Source organism: Apostichopus japonicus, chromosome 7, assembly GCF_037975245.1.
Source record: "Apostichopus japonicus isolate 1M-3 chromosome 7, ASM3797524v1, whole genome shotgun sequence".
Taxonomy (NCBI): Eukaryota; Metazoa; Echinodermata; class Holothuroidea; order Aspidochirotida; family Stichopodidae; genus Apostichopus; species Apostichopus japonicus.
This window is the reverse complement of record NC_092567.1, coordinates 3,399,678-3,421,213: the sequence shown is the minus strand read 5'-3', so window position 1 is coordinate 3,421,213 and position 21,536 is coordinate 3,399,678. Positions and strand designations below refer to the sequence as shown.

The 21,536-nt window shown below is 46.6% G+C and overlaps 1 protein-coding gene across 1 annotated transcript in view; it reads right to left on the bottom strand.

Moving 5' to 3' along the window:
• LOC139969997 (uncharacterized) overlaps positions 1–20,912 on the bottom strand; it is a 310,518-nt gene extending 289,606 nt beyond the window's left edge. Inside the window, exons 1-3 of the mRNA XM_071975517.1 lie at positions 20,749–20,912; positions 19,593–19,768; positions 17,823–17,970 (exon numbers count right to left, since the gene is read on the bottom strand). Of these exons, the coding sequence (XP_071831618.1) occupies positions 17,823–17,840 (18 nt within the window). The 5' untranslated portion in view covers positions 17,841–17,970; positions 19,593–19,768; positions 20,749–20,912. The remainder of the gene's footprint in view (positions 1–17,822; positions 17,971–19,592; positions 19,769–20,748) is intronic.
• Positions 20,913–21,536: the final 624 nt, after the last annotated feature.

Sequence of the window (21,536 nt, the reverse complement as noted above, 5' to 3'; positions counted from 1 at the left end):
TACCCTACATCGCATACCATCGTGTACCGTACGGTCCGTGAAAGTTGCGCAGTGTACCGCGGGATGCTAATGTAAACAACGAAATGTCTTATGTAGATGGAGAAAAAGGCATGGAGGTCCAATTATGTCAAAACTCTCTTTTACATTAGAAATGGCGAATTAGGGGCTGCAGCCCCCCCCCCCCCCCCCCCGCGCCTCCTACGCCTATGTGTGTAGTGTTCGGTTTCGGAAATATCTGCTATTTTTTTCATTTCCTTCAACCAAGTTTTATAATAGCCGTTGTAAGAGGTTTTAACATGGGCGGCGATCCGTACTTCCGAGTGGGAGGGGGGGGGGGGATATGACCTTGTTGACTATCTAAGCGTAGCGCCACCATGTGTTGGCGCGAAGCGTACAAGAAAATTTTGGGATTAACAAACCCTCTAGATGGCTGGAAACGGCACTTCCCGAGGTTTCCAAGCGGCATATACCCAACTTTAAAATAGGGATATCATGTCCGAAATATCTCATAATCAGGATCCAAAATAATTTTTTTTTAAATTTCGGGTGTTCTTTTGGGAAAATTGCCCCTGTCAATCTTGTTTCAGGCGCTACGTTAGAATGTTCGAGAACTCTTTGATATTATTCGATGAAGAAAATGGCCTCATGCAGGCTATTATAGGCCTATACACATGCAATACACAATTACACATAGTTACATTCCTAGGTACCGATTGCTAGGGCATCCAGGTGAAATGTGTATTTAGCATTACCCTGGTAACATGACATTCTCAGCTGTTCGAGGGAACATGTACGTGTGTAGGCCTACTATAGGGCCTATATGAATCATCGAGGTAAATGAATCTGGAGGATTCATGTCAATTGGGCGCGCGCGTACCATGCATGGAGGGTCATGTGATGTGTTCCAGGGTGGTACTAATATATTACTCTCCCCATTACGCATGATGATTTCACCCAACTAGTACGTAAATGTGTATGCGTGCTTAGAGCAGCAGACGACGTACACCCGTTACCTAGCAATAACCTTGCCTGTAGCCTGACGTGATAGCTATATTCCCGTCGAGCAGCATTAGGCTCTGTCCCATGGAGAATTCCGTGGGTTGCACTGAACTAAACATTTCCCCACAGCAACACGTCCAGTTCAACAATCCTTTTCGACAAAAAATCGTTCTTGAAATACAATTCAGACATCGACATCGACATTTTCCGCTGCAAGCCCAATGTATCTATACTTGTTCTGCGCCAGCATGTCTAACGTTAGCATTATTAGCAGTATTTCGTAGGCCTGAAGTACCAGTACCTTCTTATGCCGTTAGTTCCCATGTCCGAACCGACAAATCTTTCACGAAGTAACTAACACTATTCTCGAACTGCTACAGAGAAATATCAGTTTGGTACTACCCTGGAACACATCACATGACCCTCCATGCATGGTACGCGCGCGCCCAATTGACATGAATCCTCCAGATTCATTTACCTCGATGGATATGAATACTATGAGGGTGCATATATGTACTATATCAATACCGTGGGCGCAATAATACATTTTGTTGTTATAGGGCCAATGAAGCCTACAGTCAACTATTCTTGCTTTATAAAGACGCTTTATTTGACAAGATCGCACTGCGTTTATGGTAGGCGAGAAATGAAGCTAAAAAAGAGCCGTACATTCACGATGATGCATATAAAGGCATGAAAATATTCTTATCCCTGGCATTTGGTGGGGGAATATGGTGTATTACATCCCCTCCACCCATTTTCATGGGGGGATATATCCCCCCTTCCCCCCAGGATCGCCGCCCATGGGTTTTAATATTTGTACACCAATAAATTAACTGTGTCTGAATTTTCGAAAATTTCTGACCAACATTCTTTATCACACTTCCCTCTACTCGTGCATTTTTGACCGGTCTGTTAGGGGTTGAAGGAAGTTTTTCTATATTGGTTGTCCATAGATGAAATTTTGTGCAACATTATGGGTATGTTTTGAAGTGAGTTTATTCACGAGAAATGTGAATTTTTTAATTCTGAACAAATAATGGGCTTGGAACCTTGAAAAGTGGGCCAGACGGATATTGTGGGCCGCGACGTAGAATCACCTATAAAAAGCAATGATCCACAGGACATGCGATGAGGTCGAACATGATTTGTGACTGGTGACAATCTTCAAAAAGGTTATGGATGGAAAAAAAAACTATCGGGAAATACTTGCAAGGTTCTCAGGCAAAAAGTGTACATCTGGTTGGTCATTTTCAAGCCCGAGAGGTGCCATTTCCGGTGATCTGGGTGGTATCAAAACCAGGAATTTTCTTGTACGCTGCGCGCCAACCGATGGTGGCGCTCCGCTTAGTAATTCGCGCCCCCCGGGTTAGAAAATCCTGGATACGCCCCTGGTTAGGATAATACTGCTTAAAGTTTCTTCCTTTGTTTTGAGATGTGACAGACTCGAGTTTTGCGAACATATTGTTTCACTAATCAGTTATTTCTACAAATTAACAGTAGACAGAGATTAGTTCACCAGTATATAGGCATAGGAGATAAAGCTACACACACAACCAGCTGCTTTAAGCTAAAATAGAAAATGCTCTGATCAGGAGCATCAATCCGAATTGAGAGTTGGGTGGGGGGGGGGCATAAATAGGAAACATGAATAAACCGAAGGAGTCGACTTAGCGCAAAGCCTTTTTGGGTGGGGTTCAGGGGCGAATCCCCGCCAGTGGTCCAGGAGTCGGACTCTACAAATCTTCAGGTTTACTTCTGTTTGGTGCCTGAATTGATGTGTCATTCATAAATATATTTAATAAAAGTCACATTTGACAAGATTAGCCTTGAATTAAAAAGACTTATCTATTTCACCTCCTGATGTAACTTATGGCATTAATCATGATTATTCAGATTGAAACTTAAACCCAAAAGGAAGCATCTAAACTTTGCACACAAGAATATCTTGTTATCCAGACATCTACAACATGCACACATATGGTATTATAAATACATTTGAAAAGCACTATTTGGTATTTAGGCACATTCACTCCATCGGAAACAACAAATCATAAAAATAAAGATAAACATCAGGGCCGTAGCCTGGGTAGAATTCTTAGCAGCAGTTAAGGAACATCGAGAAAAAATGTATCGTCCAAATGTTACATAGCGATGCTTTGATGTGCGGATATACGGTACAAGGCGTTTTTTCAAGAAATTTGACTGGGTTGGTCATTTCCAAAAAGGGACCGTCATGACACTATCTAAGAACCTACTGTGGGTAGGGGAGGGGGAATGAGCTGAGTGAGTGGACCGTGTATTCTTAGTAAAACATTGTGGCACTAATATAGGGGATAACAGTGAAACATACGTAATAAGTATATTTATGAACCGTAGTTTCACGTAAGACTGCTACACTGTTCATGCAGGTTAAATCTTTGGAGCTCTCTACCTTTGTTTTTATTATAATCCCCCTCTGCCCCAGCCAGCCCCCCCCCCCCCTCTGAAAAACCACCGTGATCGTGCATATACGTGATGAGCAGTTAAAGTAAACCTTATGTTATTTGACCGCCATTCCTACAATACGTGCCTAGAATCTCAGAGTTTGCACACTACAGACTAATTAAATCAGAAGAAATGATATGAACATTTATCGTAGGCCTACTTTCATTTAGATAGTGTAAATCTCAAAGGGCAGCTACCCATGCGCAGGCTACGGCCCTGAATACTAAACTACTGCGTGTAAAGAGCAATGCACTGACCCTGTTAGGAAAGATAGAAAAAATACCGTTTATAACCATCGTCCCCTCCATCCCCCAAACCCCTTCCATCTCCTAAACCCCTCCATCTCACTCAAACCCCTCCTACCCCACAAGACCCCTCCATCCCCACCTCATTCATCTCCCCAACCCCCTCCATCTCCCTCACACCCCTCCATCCCCCACCCTCTCCAACTCCCCAACCCCTCCATCCCCACCCTCTCCAACTCCCCAACCCGCTCCATCTCCCTCACACCCCTCCATCCCCCCACCCTCTCCAACTCCCTAACCCGCTCCATCAAACCCCTCCATCTCCCTCACACCCCTCCATCCCCCACCCTCTCCAACTCCCCAACCCGCTCCATCTCCCTCACACCCCTCCATCTCCAACCCTCTCCAACTCCCCAACCCCTCCCTCAAACCCCTCCATCCCCACCCTCTCCAACTCCCCAACCCTCTCAATCTCCCTCACACCCCTCCATCCCCCACCCTCTCCAACGCCCTAACCCCTCCATCTCCATCAAACCCCTTCATCTCCCCTCCATCTCCCACCCTCTCCAACTCCCCAACATCTCCCTCAAACCCATCCATCTCTCTCAATCCCCACCCTCTCCAACTCCCCAACCCGCTCCATCTCCCTCACACCCCTCCATCCCCCACCCTCTCCAACTCCCTAAGCCCTCCCTCAAACCCCTCCATCTCCCTCCATCCCCACCCTCTCCAACTCCCCAACCCGCTCCATCTCCCTCACACCCCTCCATCCCCCACCCTCTCAAACTTCCCAACCCCTCCCTCAAACCCCTCCATCCCCACCCTCTCCAACTCCCCAACCCGCTCCATCTCCCTCACACCACTCCATCCCCCACCCTCTCCAACTCCCCAACCCGCTCCATCTCCCTCACACCCCTCCATCCCCCACCCTCTCAAACTTCCCAACCCCTCCCTCAAACCCCTCCATCCCCACCCTCTCCAACTCCCCAACCCGCTCCATCTCCCTCAAACCACTCCATCCCCCACCCTCTCCAACTCCCCAACCCCTCCCTCAAACCCCTCCATCTCCCTCCATCCCCACCCTCTCCAACTCCCCAACCCGCTCCATCTCCCTCAAACCCCTCCCTCCCCCACCCTCTCAAACTCCCCAACCCCTCCCTCAAACCCCTCCCTCAAACCCTCTCCAACTCCCCAACCCACTCCATCTCCCTCACACCACTCTATCCCCCACCTTCTCAAACTCCCCAACCCCTCCCTCAAACCCCTCCATCCCCACCCTCTCCAACTCCCCAACCCGCTCCATCTCCCTCACACCACTCCATCCCCCACCCTCTCCAACTCCCCAACCCGCTCCATCTCCCTCACACCCCTCCATCCCCCACCCTCTCAAACTTCCCAACCCCTCCCTCCAACCCCTCCATCCCCACCCTCTCCAACTCCCCAACCCGCTCCATCTCCCTCAAACCACTCCATCCCCCACCCTCTCCAACTCCCCAACCCCTCCCTCAAACCCCTCCATCTCCCTCCATCCCCACCCTCTCCAACTCCCCAACCCGCTCCATCTCCCTCACACCCCTCCCTCCCCCACCCTCTCAAACTCCCCAACCCCTCCCTCAAACCCCTCCATCCTCACCCTCTCCAACTCCCCAACCCGCTCCATCTCCCTCACACCACTCTATCCCCCACCTTCTCAAACTCCCCAACCCCTCCCTCAAACCCCTCCATCCCCACCCTCTCCAACTCCCCAACCCGCTCCATCTCCCTCACACCACTCCATCCCCCACCCTCTCCAACTCCCCAACCCCTCCCTCAAACCCCTCCATCTCCCTCCATCCCCACCCTCTCCAACTCCCCAACCTGCTCCATCTCCCTCACACCCCTCCATCCCCCACCTTCTCAAACTCCCCAACCCCTCCCTCAAACCCCTCCATCCCCACCCTCTCCAACTCAGCAACCCCCTCCATCTCCATCAAACCCCTTCATCTCCCCTCCATCCCCCACCCTCTCCAACTCCCTAACCCCTCCCTCAAACCCCTCCATCTCCCTCCATCCCCACCCTCTCCAACTCCCCAACCCGCTCCATCTCCCTCAAACCCCTCCATCCCCCACCCTCTCAAACTTCCCAACCCCTCCCTCAAACCCCTCCATCCCCACCCTCTCCAACTCCCCAACCCGCTCCATCTCCCTCACACCACTCCATCCCCCACCCTCTCCAACTCCCCAACCCCTCCCTCAAACCCCTCCATCTCCCTCCATCCCCACCCTCTCCAACTCCCCAACCCCTCCCTCAAACTCCTCCATCCCCACCCTCTCCAACTCCCCAACCCGCTCCATCTCCCTCACACCCCTCCATCCCCCACCCTCTCAAACTTCCAAACCCCTCCCTCAAACCCCTCCATCCCCACCCTCTCCAACTCCCCAACCCGCTCCATCTCCCTGACACCACTCCATCCCCCACCCTCTCCAACTCCCCAACCCCTCCCTCAAACCCATCCATCTCCCTCCATCCCCACCCTCTCCAACTCCCCAACCCGCTCCATCTCCCTCACACCCCTCCCTCCCCACCCTCTCAAACTCCCCAACCCCTCCCTCAAACCCCTCCATCCCCACCCTCTCCAACTCCCCAACCCGCTCCATCTCCCTAACACCACTCCATCCCCCACCTTCTCAAACTCCCCAACCCCTCCCTTAAACCCCTCCATCCCCACCCTCTCCAACTCCCCAACCCGCTCCATCTCCCTCACACCACTCCATCCCCCACCCTCTCAAACTCCCCAACCCCTCCCTCAAACCCCTCCATCCCCACCCTCTCCAACGCCCTAACCCGCTCCATCTCCCTCACCCCACTCCATCCCCTACCCTCTCCAACTCCCCAACCCCTCCCTCAAACCCCTCCATCCCCACCCTCTCCAACTCCCCAACCCCCTCCATCTCCCTCACACCCCTCCATCCCCCACCCTCTCCAACGCCCTAACCCCTCCATCTCCCTCCATCCCCACCCTCTCCAACTCCCCAACCCGCTCCATCTCCCTCACACCCCTCCATCCCCCAACCTCTCCAACTTCCCAACCCCTCCCTCAAACCCCTCCATCCCCCTCCCTCTCCAACGCCCTAACCCCCTCCATCTCCATCAAACCCCTTCATCTCCCCTCCCTCCCCCACCCTCTCCAACTCCCCAACATCTCCCTCAAACCCATCCATCTCTCTCAATCCCCACCCTCTCCAACTCCCCAACCCGCTCCATCTCCCTTACACCCCTCCATCCCCCACCCTCTCCAACTCCCCAACCCCTCCCTCAAACCCCTCCATCTCCCTCCATCCCCACCCTCTCCAACTCCCCAACCCGCTCCATCTCCCTCAAACCCCTCCATCCCCCACCCTCTCAAACTTCCCAACCCCTCCCTCAAACCCCTCCATCCCCACCCTCTCCAACTCCCCAACCCGCTCCATCTCCCTCACACCCCTCCATCCCCCACCCTCTCAAACTTCCCAACCCCTCCCTCAAACCCCTCCATCCCCCACCCTCTCCAACTCCCCAACCCCTCCCTCAAACCCCTCCATCTTTCTCCATCCCCACCCTCTGCAACTCCCCAACCCGCTCCATCCCCCTCACACCCCTCCATCCCCCACCCTCTCAAACTTCCCAACCCCTCCCTCAAACCCCTCCATCCCCACCCTCTCCAACTCCCCAACCCGCTCCATCTCCCTCACACCACTCCATCCCCCACCCTCTAAAACTCCCCAACCCCTCCCTCAAACCCCTCCATCTCCCTCCATCCCCACCCTCTCCAACTCCCCAACCCCTCCCTCAAACTCCTCCATCCCCACCCTCTCCAACTCCCCAACCCGCTCCATCTCCCTCACACCCCTCCATCCCCCACCCTCTCAAACTTCCAAACCCCTCCCTCAAACCCCTCCATCCTCACCCTCTCCAACTCCCCAACCCGCTCCATCTCCCTCACACCACTCTATCCCCCACCTTCTCAAACTCCCCAACCCCTCCCTCAAACCCCTCCATCCCCACCCTCTCCAACTCCCCAACCCGCTCCATCTCCCTCACACCACTCCATCCCCCACCCTCTCCAACTCCCCAACCCCTCCCTCAAACCCCTCCATCTCCCTCCATCCCCACCCTCTCCAACTCCCCAACCTGCTCCATCTCCCTCACACCCCTCCATCCCCCACCTTCTCAAACTCCCCAACCCCTCCCTCAAACCCCTCCATCCCCACCCTCTCCAACTCAGCAACCCCCTCCATCTCCATCAAACCCCTTCATCTCCCCTCCATCCCCCACCCTCTCCAACTCCCTAACCCCTCCCTCAAACCCCTCCATCTCCCTCCATCCCCACCCTCTCCAACTCCCCAACCCGCTCCATCTCCCTCAAACCCCTCCATCCCCCACCCTCTCAAACTTCCCAACCCCTCCCTCAAACCCCTCCATCCCCACCCTCTCCAACTCCCCAACCCGCTCCATCTCCCTCACACCACTCCATCCCCCACCCTCTCCAACTCCCCAACCCCTCCCTCAAACCCCTCCATCTCCCTCCATCCCCACCCTCTCCAACTCCCCAACCCCTCCCTCAAACTCCTCCATCCCCACCCTCTCCAACTCCCCAACCCGCTCCATCTCCCTCACACCCCTCCATCCCCCACCCTCTCAAACTTCCAAACCCCTCCCTCAAACCCCTCCATCCCCACCCTCTCCAACTCCCCAACCCGCTCCATCTCCCTGACACCACTCCATCCCCCACCCTCTCCAACTCCCCAACCCCTCCCTCAAACCCATCCATCTCCCTCCATCTCCCTCCATCCCCACCCTCTCCAACTCCCCAACCCGCTCCATCTCCCTCACACCCCTCCCTCCCCACCCTCTCAAACTCCCCAACCCCTCCCTCAAACCCCTCCATCCCCACCCTCTCCAACTCCCCAACCCGCTCCATCTCCCTAACACCACTCCATCCCCCACCTTCTCAAACTCCCCAACCCCTCCCTTAAACCCCTCCATCCCCACCCTCTCCAACTCCCCAACCCGCTCCATCTCCCTCACACCACTCCATCCCCCACCCTCTCAAACTCCCCAACCCCTCCCTCAAACCCCTCCATCTCCCTCCATCCCCACCCTCTCCAACTCCCCAACCCGCTCCATCTCCCTCACACCCCTCCATCCCCCACCCTCTCAAACTCCCCAACCCCTCCCTCAAACCCCTCCATCCCCACCCTCTCCAACTCCCCAACCCGCTCCATCTCCCTCACACCACTCCATCCCCCACCCTCTCAAACTCCCCAACCCCTCCCTCAAACCCCTCCATCCCCACCCTCTCCAACGCCCTAACCCGCTCCATCTCCCTCACCCCACTCCATCCCCCACCCTCTCCAACTCCCCAACCCCTCCCTCAAACCCCTCCATCCCCACCCTCTCCAACTCCCCAACCCCCTCCATCTCCCTCACACCCCTCCATCCCCCACCCTCTCCAACGCCCTAACCCCTCCATCTCCCTCCATCCCCACCCTCTCCAACTCCCCAACCCGCTCCATCTCCCTCACACCCCTCCATCCCCCAACCTCTCCAACTTCCCAACCCCTCCCTCAAACCCCTCCATCCCCCTCCCTCTCCAACGCCCTAACCCCCTCCATCTCCATCAAACCCCTTCATCTCCCCTCCCTCCCCCACCCTCTCCAACTCCCCAACATCTCCCTCAAACCCATCCATCTCTCTCAATCCCCACCCTCTCCAACTCCCCAACCCGCTCCATCTCCCTTACACCCCTCCATCCCCCACCCTCTCCAACTCCCCAACCCCTCCCTCAAACCCCTCCATCTCCCTCCATCCCCACCCTCTCCAACTCCCCAACCCGCTCCATCTCCCTCAAACCCCTCCATCCCCCACCTTCTCAAACTTCCCAACCCCTCCCTCAAACCCCTCCATCCCCACCCTCTCCAACTCCCCAACCCGCTCCATCTCCCTCACACCCCTCCATCCCCCACCCTCTCAAACTTCCCAACCCCTCCCTCAAACCCCTCCATCCCCCACCCTCTCCAACTCCCCAACCCCTCCCTCAAACCCCTCCATCTTTCTCCATCCCCACCCTCTGCAACTCCCCAACCCGCTCCATCCCCCTCACACCCCTCCATCCCCCACCCTCTCAAACTTCCCAACCCCTCCCTCAAACCCCTCCATCCCCACCCTCTCCAACTCCCCAACCCGCTCCATCTCCCTCACACCACTCCATCCCCCACCCTCTAAAACTCCCCAACCCCTCCCTCAAACCCCTCCATCTCCCTCCATCCCCACCCTCTCCAACTCCCCAACCCCTCCCTCAAACTCCTCCATCCCCACCCTCTCCAACTCCCCAACCCGCTCCATCTCCCTCACACCCCTCCATCCCCCACCCTCTCAAACTTCCAACCCCTCCCTCAAACCCCTCCATCCCCACCCTCTCCAACTCCCCAACCCGCTCCATCTCCCTCACACCACTCCATCCCCCACCCTCTCAAACTCCCCAACCCCTCCCTCAAACCCCTCCATCTCCACCCTCTCCAACTCCCCAACCCTCTCCATCTCCCTCACACCCCTCCATCCCCCACCCTCTCAAACTCCCCAACCCCTCCCTCAAACCCCTCCATCCCCACCCTCTCCAACTCCCCAACCCGCTCCATCTCCCTCACACCACTCCATCCCCCACCCTCTCAAACTCCCCAACCCCTCCCTTAAACCCCTCCATCCCCACCCTCTCCAACGCCCTAACCCGCTCCATCTCCCTCACCCCACTCCCTCCCCTACCCTCTCCCCAACCCCTCCCTCAAACCCCTCAATCCCCACCCTCTCCAACTCCCCAACCCGCTCCATCTCCCTCACACCCCTCCATCCCCCACCCTCTCCAACGCCCTAACCCCTCCATCTCCCTCCATCCCCACCCTCTCCAACTCCCCAACCCGCTCCATCTCCCTCACACCCCTCCATCCCCCACCCTCTCCAACGCCCTAAACCGCTCCATCTCCCTCACACCACTCCATCCCCAACCCTCTCCAACTCCCCAACCCCTCCCTCAAACCCCTCCATCTCCCTCCATCCCCACCCTCTCCATCTCCATCAAACCCCTCCATCTCCCTCACACCCCTCCATCTCCCACCCTCTCCAACTCCCCAACACCTCCCTCAAACCCCTCCATCCCCACCCTCTCCAACTCCCCAACCCGCTCCATCCCCCTCACACCCCTCCATTCCCCACCCTCTCCAACTCCTCAACCCCTCCATCTCCCTCCATCCCCACCCTCTCCAACTCCTCAACCCGCTCCATATCCCTCACACCCCTCCATTCCCCACCCTCTCCAACTCCTTAACCCCCTCCATCAAACCCCTACATCTCCATCAAAACCCTCCATCTCCCTCAAACCCCTCCATCCCCACCCTCTCCAACACCCCAACCCGCTCCATCTCCCTCACACCCCTCCATTCCCCACCCTCTCCAACTCCCCAACCCCTTCCATCTCCATCAAACCCCTCCATCTCCATCAAACCTCTCCATCTCCCTCAAACCCCTCCATCCCCCACCCTCTCCATCCCACCCTCTCCATCCCCACCCTCTCCATCCCCACCCTCTCCATCTTCCCTCTCTTTCTCCACTCCTCTAACAATTCATTATATTATACGTAAAGTATAATTATACAAGTATAAATGAACAACAGAAAACTTGCTGGGAATAATAAACAAGAAAAGAGGAATTAAAGTTCAACAGTAAACACAATAATCAGCATCTCATGAATAATCATCAACCATAAACATAAACATGAGAGGGTTTTATTACATCATTAGCCTTAACTAACCATCATTGGAATTCATTACATTCTTATTAATTAGGTGTAACATTACCTTTCAAGCTAATGTTCGGTCCACATAGAGGCGAACATGAATTATGAATGGTTGGGCCTACATCATGGACAGAAGCGAAGTATACAGTCCTGGCCTTATACACCATATAAAAGTATGTTAATATATTTATCACTCAGCAGCTTGAGGAAGTATTGTTTATAACACAACCTCCATTCTTTCTATTTATAACGAAGACCAACATTGTACTACAGCAGTATTGATAGAATAAAAAATATGACCATATATAGTAATCAAGAAACATGAGGGTGGAATGTGACCAGAAGAGAACAAAGAACAGAATAAACAGATACATAGAATATGATAATAATATATGTAGGGTTAACAGAAATAAATGGCTAAGATTCAACGCATAAGAATTCTCTTAAGTTTGTAAAGTGATGCCGGTCTGGTGTATGGCAAGCATCAGAGAGCTTCAGTTACAATATTATTTAAGGAACATTTCACAAGAGTAATACAGTGGATTGGACAGCAACTGAACAGGTTCTGCTACTCCTCTCTCTCTCGACACTGAAAGCATAACATAAATTAATGTTAAAACATGGCACAACAATATTGTTGACTGACCACAGCTTACTTTAAGTTGTGGACAGCAATTAGAATCCTTAGATAGACGTATGGCAACATATATTTATTTATTAGAAATGGTAGCAAATTTAAAGCTATGGGTATCCGATGACTGTCAAATTGCTGCCTACTCTACACAATGTTTCTCACATATGAACTCACTACATGCATAACACAGTTCTATGTAACTGATTGATCTCAACAAGAGTATTTCATTTTTGAAATTTGGAATTCAGCATTCAACAATTTAGTCCTGGGTACCCAACAAACTGTGACTTTCTATGTACCTGCATGGTAACTCAACATGCTGATAATAAGTTGGGGTTGATATGTTACAGCATGCCAGAAAATCTTAGGAGTAACCCACAGGTGGCAATGCACATATAACTTCAAAGACTTGATACTTCATAGTTTCTCAATTTCAAACACATCCCTGATCAGACCAAGGTACATACTACAAAAACTTAGCTTGCTTGGAATGTCGGCAATCTTTATTTTCTACAGAAGTAGAAGTTTTCTTATGAACTGTTAATTTAGGTATCTATTAGTAGCTGTCCCCACTTTAGAGAAATCTTCAATCCACCACTGCATACTACAATATAGTAGTTATGTTGAATCAAGTTTGTTAGCTCTACACAATTAAACAAGTGGAATCTTAGAAATGTCATTTGATGTTATTTATAGAGCTAATTAGGCAAGCTGTCTTCACCTACATATAGCCTGTAGATTTCATCAAAGGAGCCCAACACAGCCCATTACCATTTCACAAACTGACTGTTGAGAAGTAGTATGTAAAGTCTCACCAGACTCACATCCACAAAGGAAGTTATGTCAGCAGTTATGTGTTCCTACTTGACTTTTTTTCTTTCAATTTCTTGGAGGAAATGCACAGAAGAAATGTTGAAAACCGTATCACCTGGAGGTTAAAGAGAAAATACACAATAACTCAACTTTCCATTCACTAGATTTATCAAGGTGAAAATTCATCAGGTCTGTGATCATTTTTGTAACATACATCAACATCTTCCCTTGTGTCTTATTAATAAGTATATATGAATAGTATAGAGCTGTAATCTCAGGGCAGCAAATATATTGTTTTTAGGAATATGTTTTGCATCTGATGTAAGCAATTACAACACTTGTAGTGGTAACTGATCAACTCCATGTTACCTCCCAAGAATTGTGTAGCCCCCCACCCCCCCCTCCCCCCGATAAAAGACATCTTTTGACAATTGCTGGAAATTTTCTACCAGATTTGTGAGCTATCTTCCATAATATTGCAACAGAAAATAAATGTAGAAAGCACATGTGCTGGAGTTTCCTGGAATTATCTCTTAAATGGCCAGTATTATAACTGGAGTGCAAATAATGTACATCTTAAACAGAACACATTACGAGAATCCTTCAACACTGTTGACCAATGGCTAAGAATGGAATTCTGAATTACTTTGGTTTTTACTCTGAGGACATGCATAGGGTCCAGAAGGTTCATGCATGTTTTGTATTACTGACTGACAACAACATATCCACACATTACAGTAAACCCACTAAAGACTTCCATTTGTAATCCCTTAATATATAGCTCATTGACAAATGACATAAAACCTAGATTATCTTCAGATTTAAATTTGACATCAATTTTATTGGGTTTTAGATGTACTGAGAGGGGAAGGGTAGGAAAGGTTAGGATGGAAACAGAGATTTTATGGTTCCTGTTAGTCATTCTACATGGTTCTAACTTACTGTGGGTATGGTTCTAACTTAGTGTGTGTATGGGTCTCATTTTGTGTGCAGTGACTATATTTAATTGTTAAGGCACATGCACTTATGAATTAAATTGATTGTTTATGAGCCTGCCATACATTTTACTGGATATTATTTGCGGCAATTAGGCTGACAATCCAGAGGAGTCTGGCTGCGCTGTTAAGACTGATTACTACCATTACCTGCCATCCAACACTATGACACACTGATAAATTAGAAGGGATCAAGTCATCTGAATATTTTGTTCCTGAATTTATGATGGCTACACAAAACAAAAAATGGACCCAGTATACTAAACACATACACCTCTTTGTGTACTTTTACACAATAGTAAGCAATACAATGTATGACATGTATTGCCTAATATATGGTGTATGTATGTTAGACTGAAGCCATTATCTTCTTCCCTAGGCCCTTAGGGAGTTTGCTGATCAAGCAAGATTCAAAACAATTACTGTTCCACCAGGATTAGGCAGTAACAAAATCACTTTCTACTTCAGAATCAAATCTAATTATAACTACAACCCAGCTTACCAGTCCTGCTATACACTAATTATACACTAATCATTACCATCAGCATATTGTAAGCCATTCTGTGCAAGATCCACATCATGTGACCCCCAAAGATCGTCTCAAGAAAGATTAATCCACATTTACCTAATGAGGAGATAAAGACAAAGACAATAAGAATCATATCTGAACTAGATGTTTTAATGCAAACGATAAAATCCCTTGTTTTTGAGTTTGCCTTTTTAATATTTACTCAACAGTTATTCCATTGCTCACAGATATACAAGCTTATGCTAAAATGACTCAATAATTGCAAGTTCATTCATGTTATTGCAAGGCGCTTTCATTTTAAAGTTGAATAATTTTTGGAAATTTATCCATAAAGAAAACAAAAGGCAAAACTTGGTAACATGTTTGCAATCCTATGGATTAGACTAATTTGGTCAGCACACTTTCTAATTGACCACTTTTAACGTTGTTTGGTGCAGCAGGCCAATAAAGTTGTTCCCAAATTTCTAACTCTATTACTTTGAAGTCAAGCAAAGTTAGGCAATATTACTGGTCTAGATTGCTTTTTTTTTCAAACTATCTGTATACCAGTGTGAAGCAAAGGCTGCTCTATTACATAAATGTTAGTGTTTTTGCTTTCACAACTTTCCCAGTAACTTAATTTCCAACTTTGCCAATATGCAGCAACATGATGCACCCCCCACCCCACCCAAACACACTCTTATAACAGAAAAACTGAATTACACAATAACTTTAAGAACAGAAAAATAATACAAATGCATTAAAGATTTCAGATGACATAACATGCTGAATCCTAAAAGAACTTGTCATATTGTGTTGTATGATCTTCTGTGATAGAATCATAAACTGTTGCTTGTCATAGTGCAATACTCCATACCTATCATCATCCTTGAAAACTATTTAATATGATGGGATGGGTGGACCTTGCCATAAATTACACAATATCCACTCAACCTGGAGACGTGACAATAGGAAGCCTTTATTAGCATTAAATGCTCACACAGGAATGAAACTGTTACATTATGAAACAATGTGTGTCTAATGACCATTAAAATTGGTCAGATTTGAAAGATTAGAGATGTACTTCGCATCAGAATGTCATCCTCTTGAAACCTACAATTATGATACAATTTGTAGAGATGATGCTACAATTAGAGAAGCACTGAACAAAAGAGGTCTCACAGAATCCCTAAGACACAACTTTTAGCAGTGTTCTAACTAGATTGTTCATATTTTAGGTCTTGTTTGGCAGTGATTGGGGGTTGGGGGGGGGGGGGTCCTGGATGATAGACTTTTCGGTGGGGAAATTTCCCTTGAGGGATCATCTGATATGTCATGGAGTAAATATATCCAATTAAAAACTTGCATTCTCATGGAGGAGGGGGATGGGTGGAAGGGGTAAGAATCAGGTGGTGGACCATACAATCATTACCCTGATAATGTAAACTGTACGCATGTCTTCAAAGAGCTGTAATCCGGATATGAAACTGGTAAATCCCTAAACAGGCTGATCTCAGGACTGAATAATTCCAGTTTACCTGATGATGAGAAAAAACAAAATGCATTTGGTCATCAGTTAAAATGTTATTATTTATGTAAATTGACATCACCCGGTCTGCAAGTAGCTTCATTCTACCATGTAACATTGTCAAACACAGAACATAGCTACTATAAACATACAGTATGGTATGCTACTGTACTGTAGTTTCAAAATAAATTACTCAGTTATTATTATAATAACAATGTAAAGAAACTAAAGCAACTAGAATACAAATCTATAGACTGTACAAGATGAGTTCAAGGTCTCATAATGCTTCCCAAAGTGTGTATACAGCTTACCTAATACCAAACTAATTGGAATATAAAGAAACATTAATTTGAAATTGAGACAAGCATTGAATCTTCAATACAAACTTTAAGCAATACCACTAGCAATCCAGACTGGTTTATATTCAATTGAGAAACACAAGTAATAACAATGTAACCCTGAAAACACATTGAGCCTGAAGCAAACATGATGACCATTTCGGTCACAGAATTTAGGAACCAGTGGTTCACTGTACTGTCTAGAGGTTGATGAATTTGTAGGATTTCTGAAATGATGACATTGTACTATAACTGATTGAGTTAAAGTGCATATTTTCTATCTGCAGACTTTGACATGTACTGTTATTTCATAACATGTTGTTCGGTGCAGTCCTGTTGTGAGAGGGTGGGGTTGGGTGGTGGCTACATTTGTCAGCTAAGTGCCCAGTGAAATATGTGACAAAAGATGATATACTTCTAACTTTGGATAAACAAAGACATACAAAAAGTGGATCTGGTGACACAACTGTGCATGGCACTGTGCCTGGCTCACAATGTCACTGGTTCTCATGTCACTGCATTGTTTTAATAATGCCTCTTTAGCCTCACAGGGTTTCATTGTGGATCTTATAACTGGTGTGCGACAGTTTATCAGGAGAAAAATATCAAAGAATTAAGGGAGAGGCAAACCCAGCCATCATCATCAGCTGATATGATAGACACCTTTGAGATGAATATCAAAGGTGGAGTTGATTTGCATTGTACTGTCCAATTACGTTTCAAATCATATTTCCAATATATATGTAAGCAAATACTTAAAACAGTCATCTCTACTGTACTACAGTAAATAAACATACTCACAAACAAAGTACATTGAAGTTCAAGATTATATCCATAGTTGTGTAACCTGTGTGTGACCTACCTAAATTAATCAAGTTTTTGTTTGCTTGTTTGATGGAGTGTTCATTACAAATACCTCTAACTCAAAGCTCAGCAATACAGACTGAGTTTACTTCTTAAATGTTTCTACAGCATTATGGAATACCTAAAATGGTATTACCAGTTTTCGGTTTAATCTGAAGAAAATAAATATCTCAACAGAAGACATATTTGTAGGTAACCCAAGCTACTTTCTTACAGAACCAACAAGTTTTCTTCCAGTCTTACCATTCTAGAAGTGTCAGGAGTTCTAGAAGAATTTATTAATATGAGTCTCGGAGGCAATTTTTATTTCAGTTTGACAAATGGTTAAAACGTACCAGAGGGTGTTTGTGGGCCTATTGTGTCATGGCAAGCTCATTAAAAACATACCAATTACTGGATTAATCCAGCAAGAATCTGATCATTTTCATGTCCTTACTAGAGATTAATTCTGTCAGTTGTATTTTGAGAGGATGAGTTCTAACTTGATACAAAATTCATTTAGTGAGAGTGAATGGAGGTAAAAGAGTATTCCTTGATCTGCGATGCTATTCAAAAAACATACCAGAGGTTGTTGAAACATTACTATCACTGTTCTATACTAACCATTGATATGATTACCATCACATGGAAGAAATATCAGATGATGAACCATTCATTGTCCTTGTCAGCACAGTATGAAAGTGACTTCCATCGACAACTGGTAACTACAGGTGGAATAGGTGATCCCCTAACAGCTCGTTTCATAATTAACCTAATGAAGAGAAAAGAAAGTGATGTGAATGAGATTTAAGTCCTAATTATAGGAGACATTGAGAATGTCAGTCAGAAATAGATATGTAAATGTCTCTGGCTAACTACCCTGTATACATGGACAATCACAGAGAAAAAAATACAGAGGAAGGAAAGTACACTTCAGTTTCATATAACTAGGTATTAAGTGTAAAAACAATTAGACAGTAAACCATCGAACTTGAACCGGATTGTCCGTTGTTTAGTGGAAGTGGCATATAAAGGTGTGGTGCAGTGATATTTATAAATGAGCTCTCAAAGGAGAGTCCAACCTCACACAAACCCAACCATGCATGGTTTGGGCCTGACTGAGTAATGTGTGAGATTTCGAAACTCTCTTTCGTATTGAGGACAGAATGTCTTTTGAATTTCCACTCATTAGGGGATAATTGTATCTAATTTAGTGTGTCAGCTTAGGTGGATGTGTTTTCATATTATTTTTCTTGATTTAATGGCACCAGGCCCTTGGAGATTGCATTGGCTACAGTGACCTAGTTACACCACTTTCGGGGGGGGGGGGGAGGGAGGGCTCTTTCTAGATTTAAGATCACCAAAGGTTTATAAAGTACCCTGTTCAGCGGGTCAATAGCCATGCAATATGGTGAGTTCTTTCTACAAATTTGGCAGATGAAGACACTTATAACATCAACATTTTGAGTTAAAAAGTTTTGAGATGAAAAAGACTAAATTTTGACTTTTGAGGTGAAAATCTTGAGATAAAAATTCCAAATATTGAGAAAGCAAATTCCAAATTTTGAAATTTGGGGACACTTATATATTTTTTTAAGCCACCGTACTTAGTCGCCGAAGTAAGATCAGTTTTGAGACCAATTAGATTTCTTAAATCCAACTGCAGTGACTGGCTCAGCAATGTTTAAAAATTAAAGAAGCATAAGTGACAATTCTTTATTCACAGCTGTACATCTCAGATTAGTAGGAAGTATTTCCAATTGTGTTTATAGTGTTTATAGTGGCTGGACTTACAAGGGTACTGCAAAGCTCTCCAAATCTTTAGTACAGTATTTTCACATAGTTAGTGGAATCTGCATTTTGAGCACATGAGGACATGTCAGTAATAGAAATACTTAATCTGATTTTACACTGTGGAATATATAGCTGAGCCCTAGCCGGGTGCTGGGGGCTTCAGAAGAGCTCTGTAACATCTCTTCTACTTCATGTCCTCTTGTACTAAGTATAAAGCATGTAAATACATGTTAGAGAGAAAAAAGTAATTTCTATGAAGTATAAATCTAAGCCCTGGTGGGAGTCCCTGGGAACTTTAGCTGAGGCATTTTCACTTTTCAGATATTTCATGTACTCTGATAGTGATTTTGCAGACCAAGTGGAGCCTATGGGGGAGGGGGGCAAGTGCTCACTACCCTAATACTGTAGATGCCAGTGCTTGTATATGTTTGAATATGTTTATGTTAAACGGTAGTTAGCTCTCAAATATGCAAGGAAGACATGTTATCATGACATGATATTGATAAAGAGTGGCAGGGGAATTTAAATTCCTTAACCATGCTTGCTAGCCAGCAGTTTGGTGAATCAAGTCACAACAAACCAGATTTACTTCATTCTTACCATTCCTATGGAACTCTCTGCATCAAGAAGTGTAGGATACTGGAAGAAGCTTGATAGGTTCATAGGTCCTGATCTCCTCTATCTAGTACAGTCTCTGTCTTCATATTCACTAGAGGGTTTCTTCCTACGGTTGAATTATTACATCATGGAGCCGTCAGACTGAGCCTCAGTGACTTCTAAATCAAAAGTGAAACACTAAACATGAAATCAAATTAGTTATTCAGATATTTTTAGACTTCAGAAAGAAAAGTATACTCACTTACAAAGAAAAACCCATGGTAGCAGTTCCACTTTGATCCATCATTTAATTTAGTGATTATACAGTATTAGTGTTTGGTTTCTGAAGCTTTTTGAAAGTTCTTAGGAACTTTTGCATTCAGATAGCAACGTGACACTACAGCAGCCTTTGTGGGCAATCAACTTTACATGTTAGTTGTAAAAGACCCCTACACTTTTAGTAGGTAAATTATGTAAAAGTGCATATTTGATTTGTGATATTGAAGCTAAAGATACATCAATAGGAACTGAGCATTACCAGCACAAACCCTGGAAACTCTGGATATGTTCCAATAATGGGATGTCTTTGACCAGCAAGGGCGATGTAAAGCACTGCAGTATTATGGGTGACAAACTACAATAATGTTTGTATATGATATGGGATATTGAATCTCAATCTCTGGAAAACCTTGCACTTCATTTGACCTTTACTCACTGGCAGGTTAGTACTTAAATCTACAATATACCAGGAGAGGAAACAACTCCAGAGTACTTTAAGAGTAGGTTTTTATGACTACATAGTTTGAATAAAACCTTTCAGATACAGTAGTTGGATGATCTCGCAAATGTAGAACACTTCTTCAATAAACTAATGTGATCAGTATTCTGAGGGAGGAAACCCTCTCCTTCAACTTGTAACCAACTAACAGGCTAGCATCACCATATTTCAGCTAGTCCTACATTGTGCTGATCCTAGGACACGCTTTATGCTGGCATTGCGGACTTTTGAATGTTTTCATTAAAACCATTGGACTAGGCCATCGTTAGGCTGCACTTTTCTTATATGACTAAAGAAGACCTAAGCCATAACTTCAACGTTATGATGTCCTTGTCCTTGTAGGTACATAGCCTAACAATATGAAAGGAAAACACGACATACATTTCTTCTTTGGCAATTGCAATATACTTAGTCTGTTTCTTTCAGTATCACCATCTGAAATATATTGCAATATCTTCATATTAGTAAGCCAGTACTGTAGCTTCAGGGAATCACGTGAAACAAACAGAGAAGTACAACCATACAACCGTTCTTCAAACGCTGCTTTACACTGTTGTGTTGGTTTGTTTAGATTTTGAAGATGAGACTTGTTCAAGTCGTTTCATTGCCCACGAGGGAAATACCCCTCTTTTTCAGATATATGATCAATCTTAGTAGTAGTAGTAAGTTGAGTCTCGTCTATCCGACATGCTCAGTGATTAACCTCCGCCACGTATCACGATCTTGCGCAAGGTTTATTGCTTTTTCGAAATTGTTAATATTAATGTCCTTGAATTGCGATTTTATTTTTCCAAGCAATGTAGTCACGGGCCTTCCAACTGGTTTAGCAGTATGTCTCAGTGCTTCTCTTAATTAAAGCAACCTTTGCTGGAGCGTCCTCTTGAAGTCATGCTACATGACCGAAAAATCTCAATCTTCTATGTGCGACTATCAATGACCACGGTGTTTGGTTGGTTTTGTTGTAGACAGTGGCGGCGGAACCGGGGGGGGGGGCTTGGGGGGGGGGGCTCAGCCCCCCAATGAAAAAGTTGAGGGGGAAAATGCATGATAAGCCCCCCCCAATATTTACCAAGGCTCCGAAACGTGCATCTGCCCATTTTTCAATGCATACTTGTCGATCTGTCCGATGCACACGTATACTATATAGGTGTAATAATTTTAGTAATTGC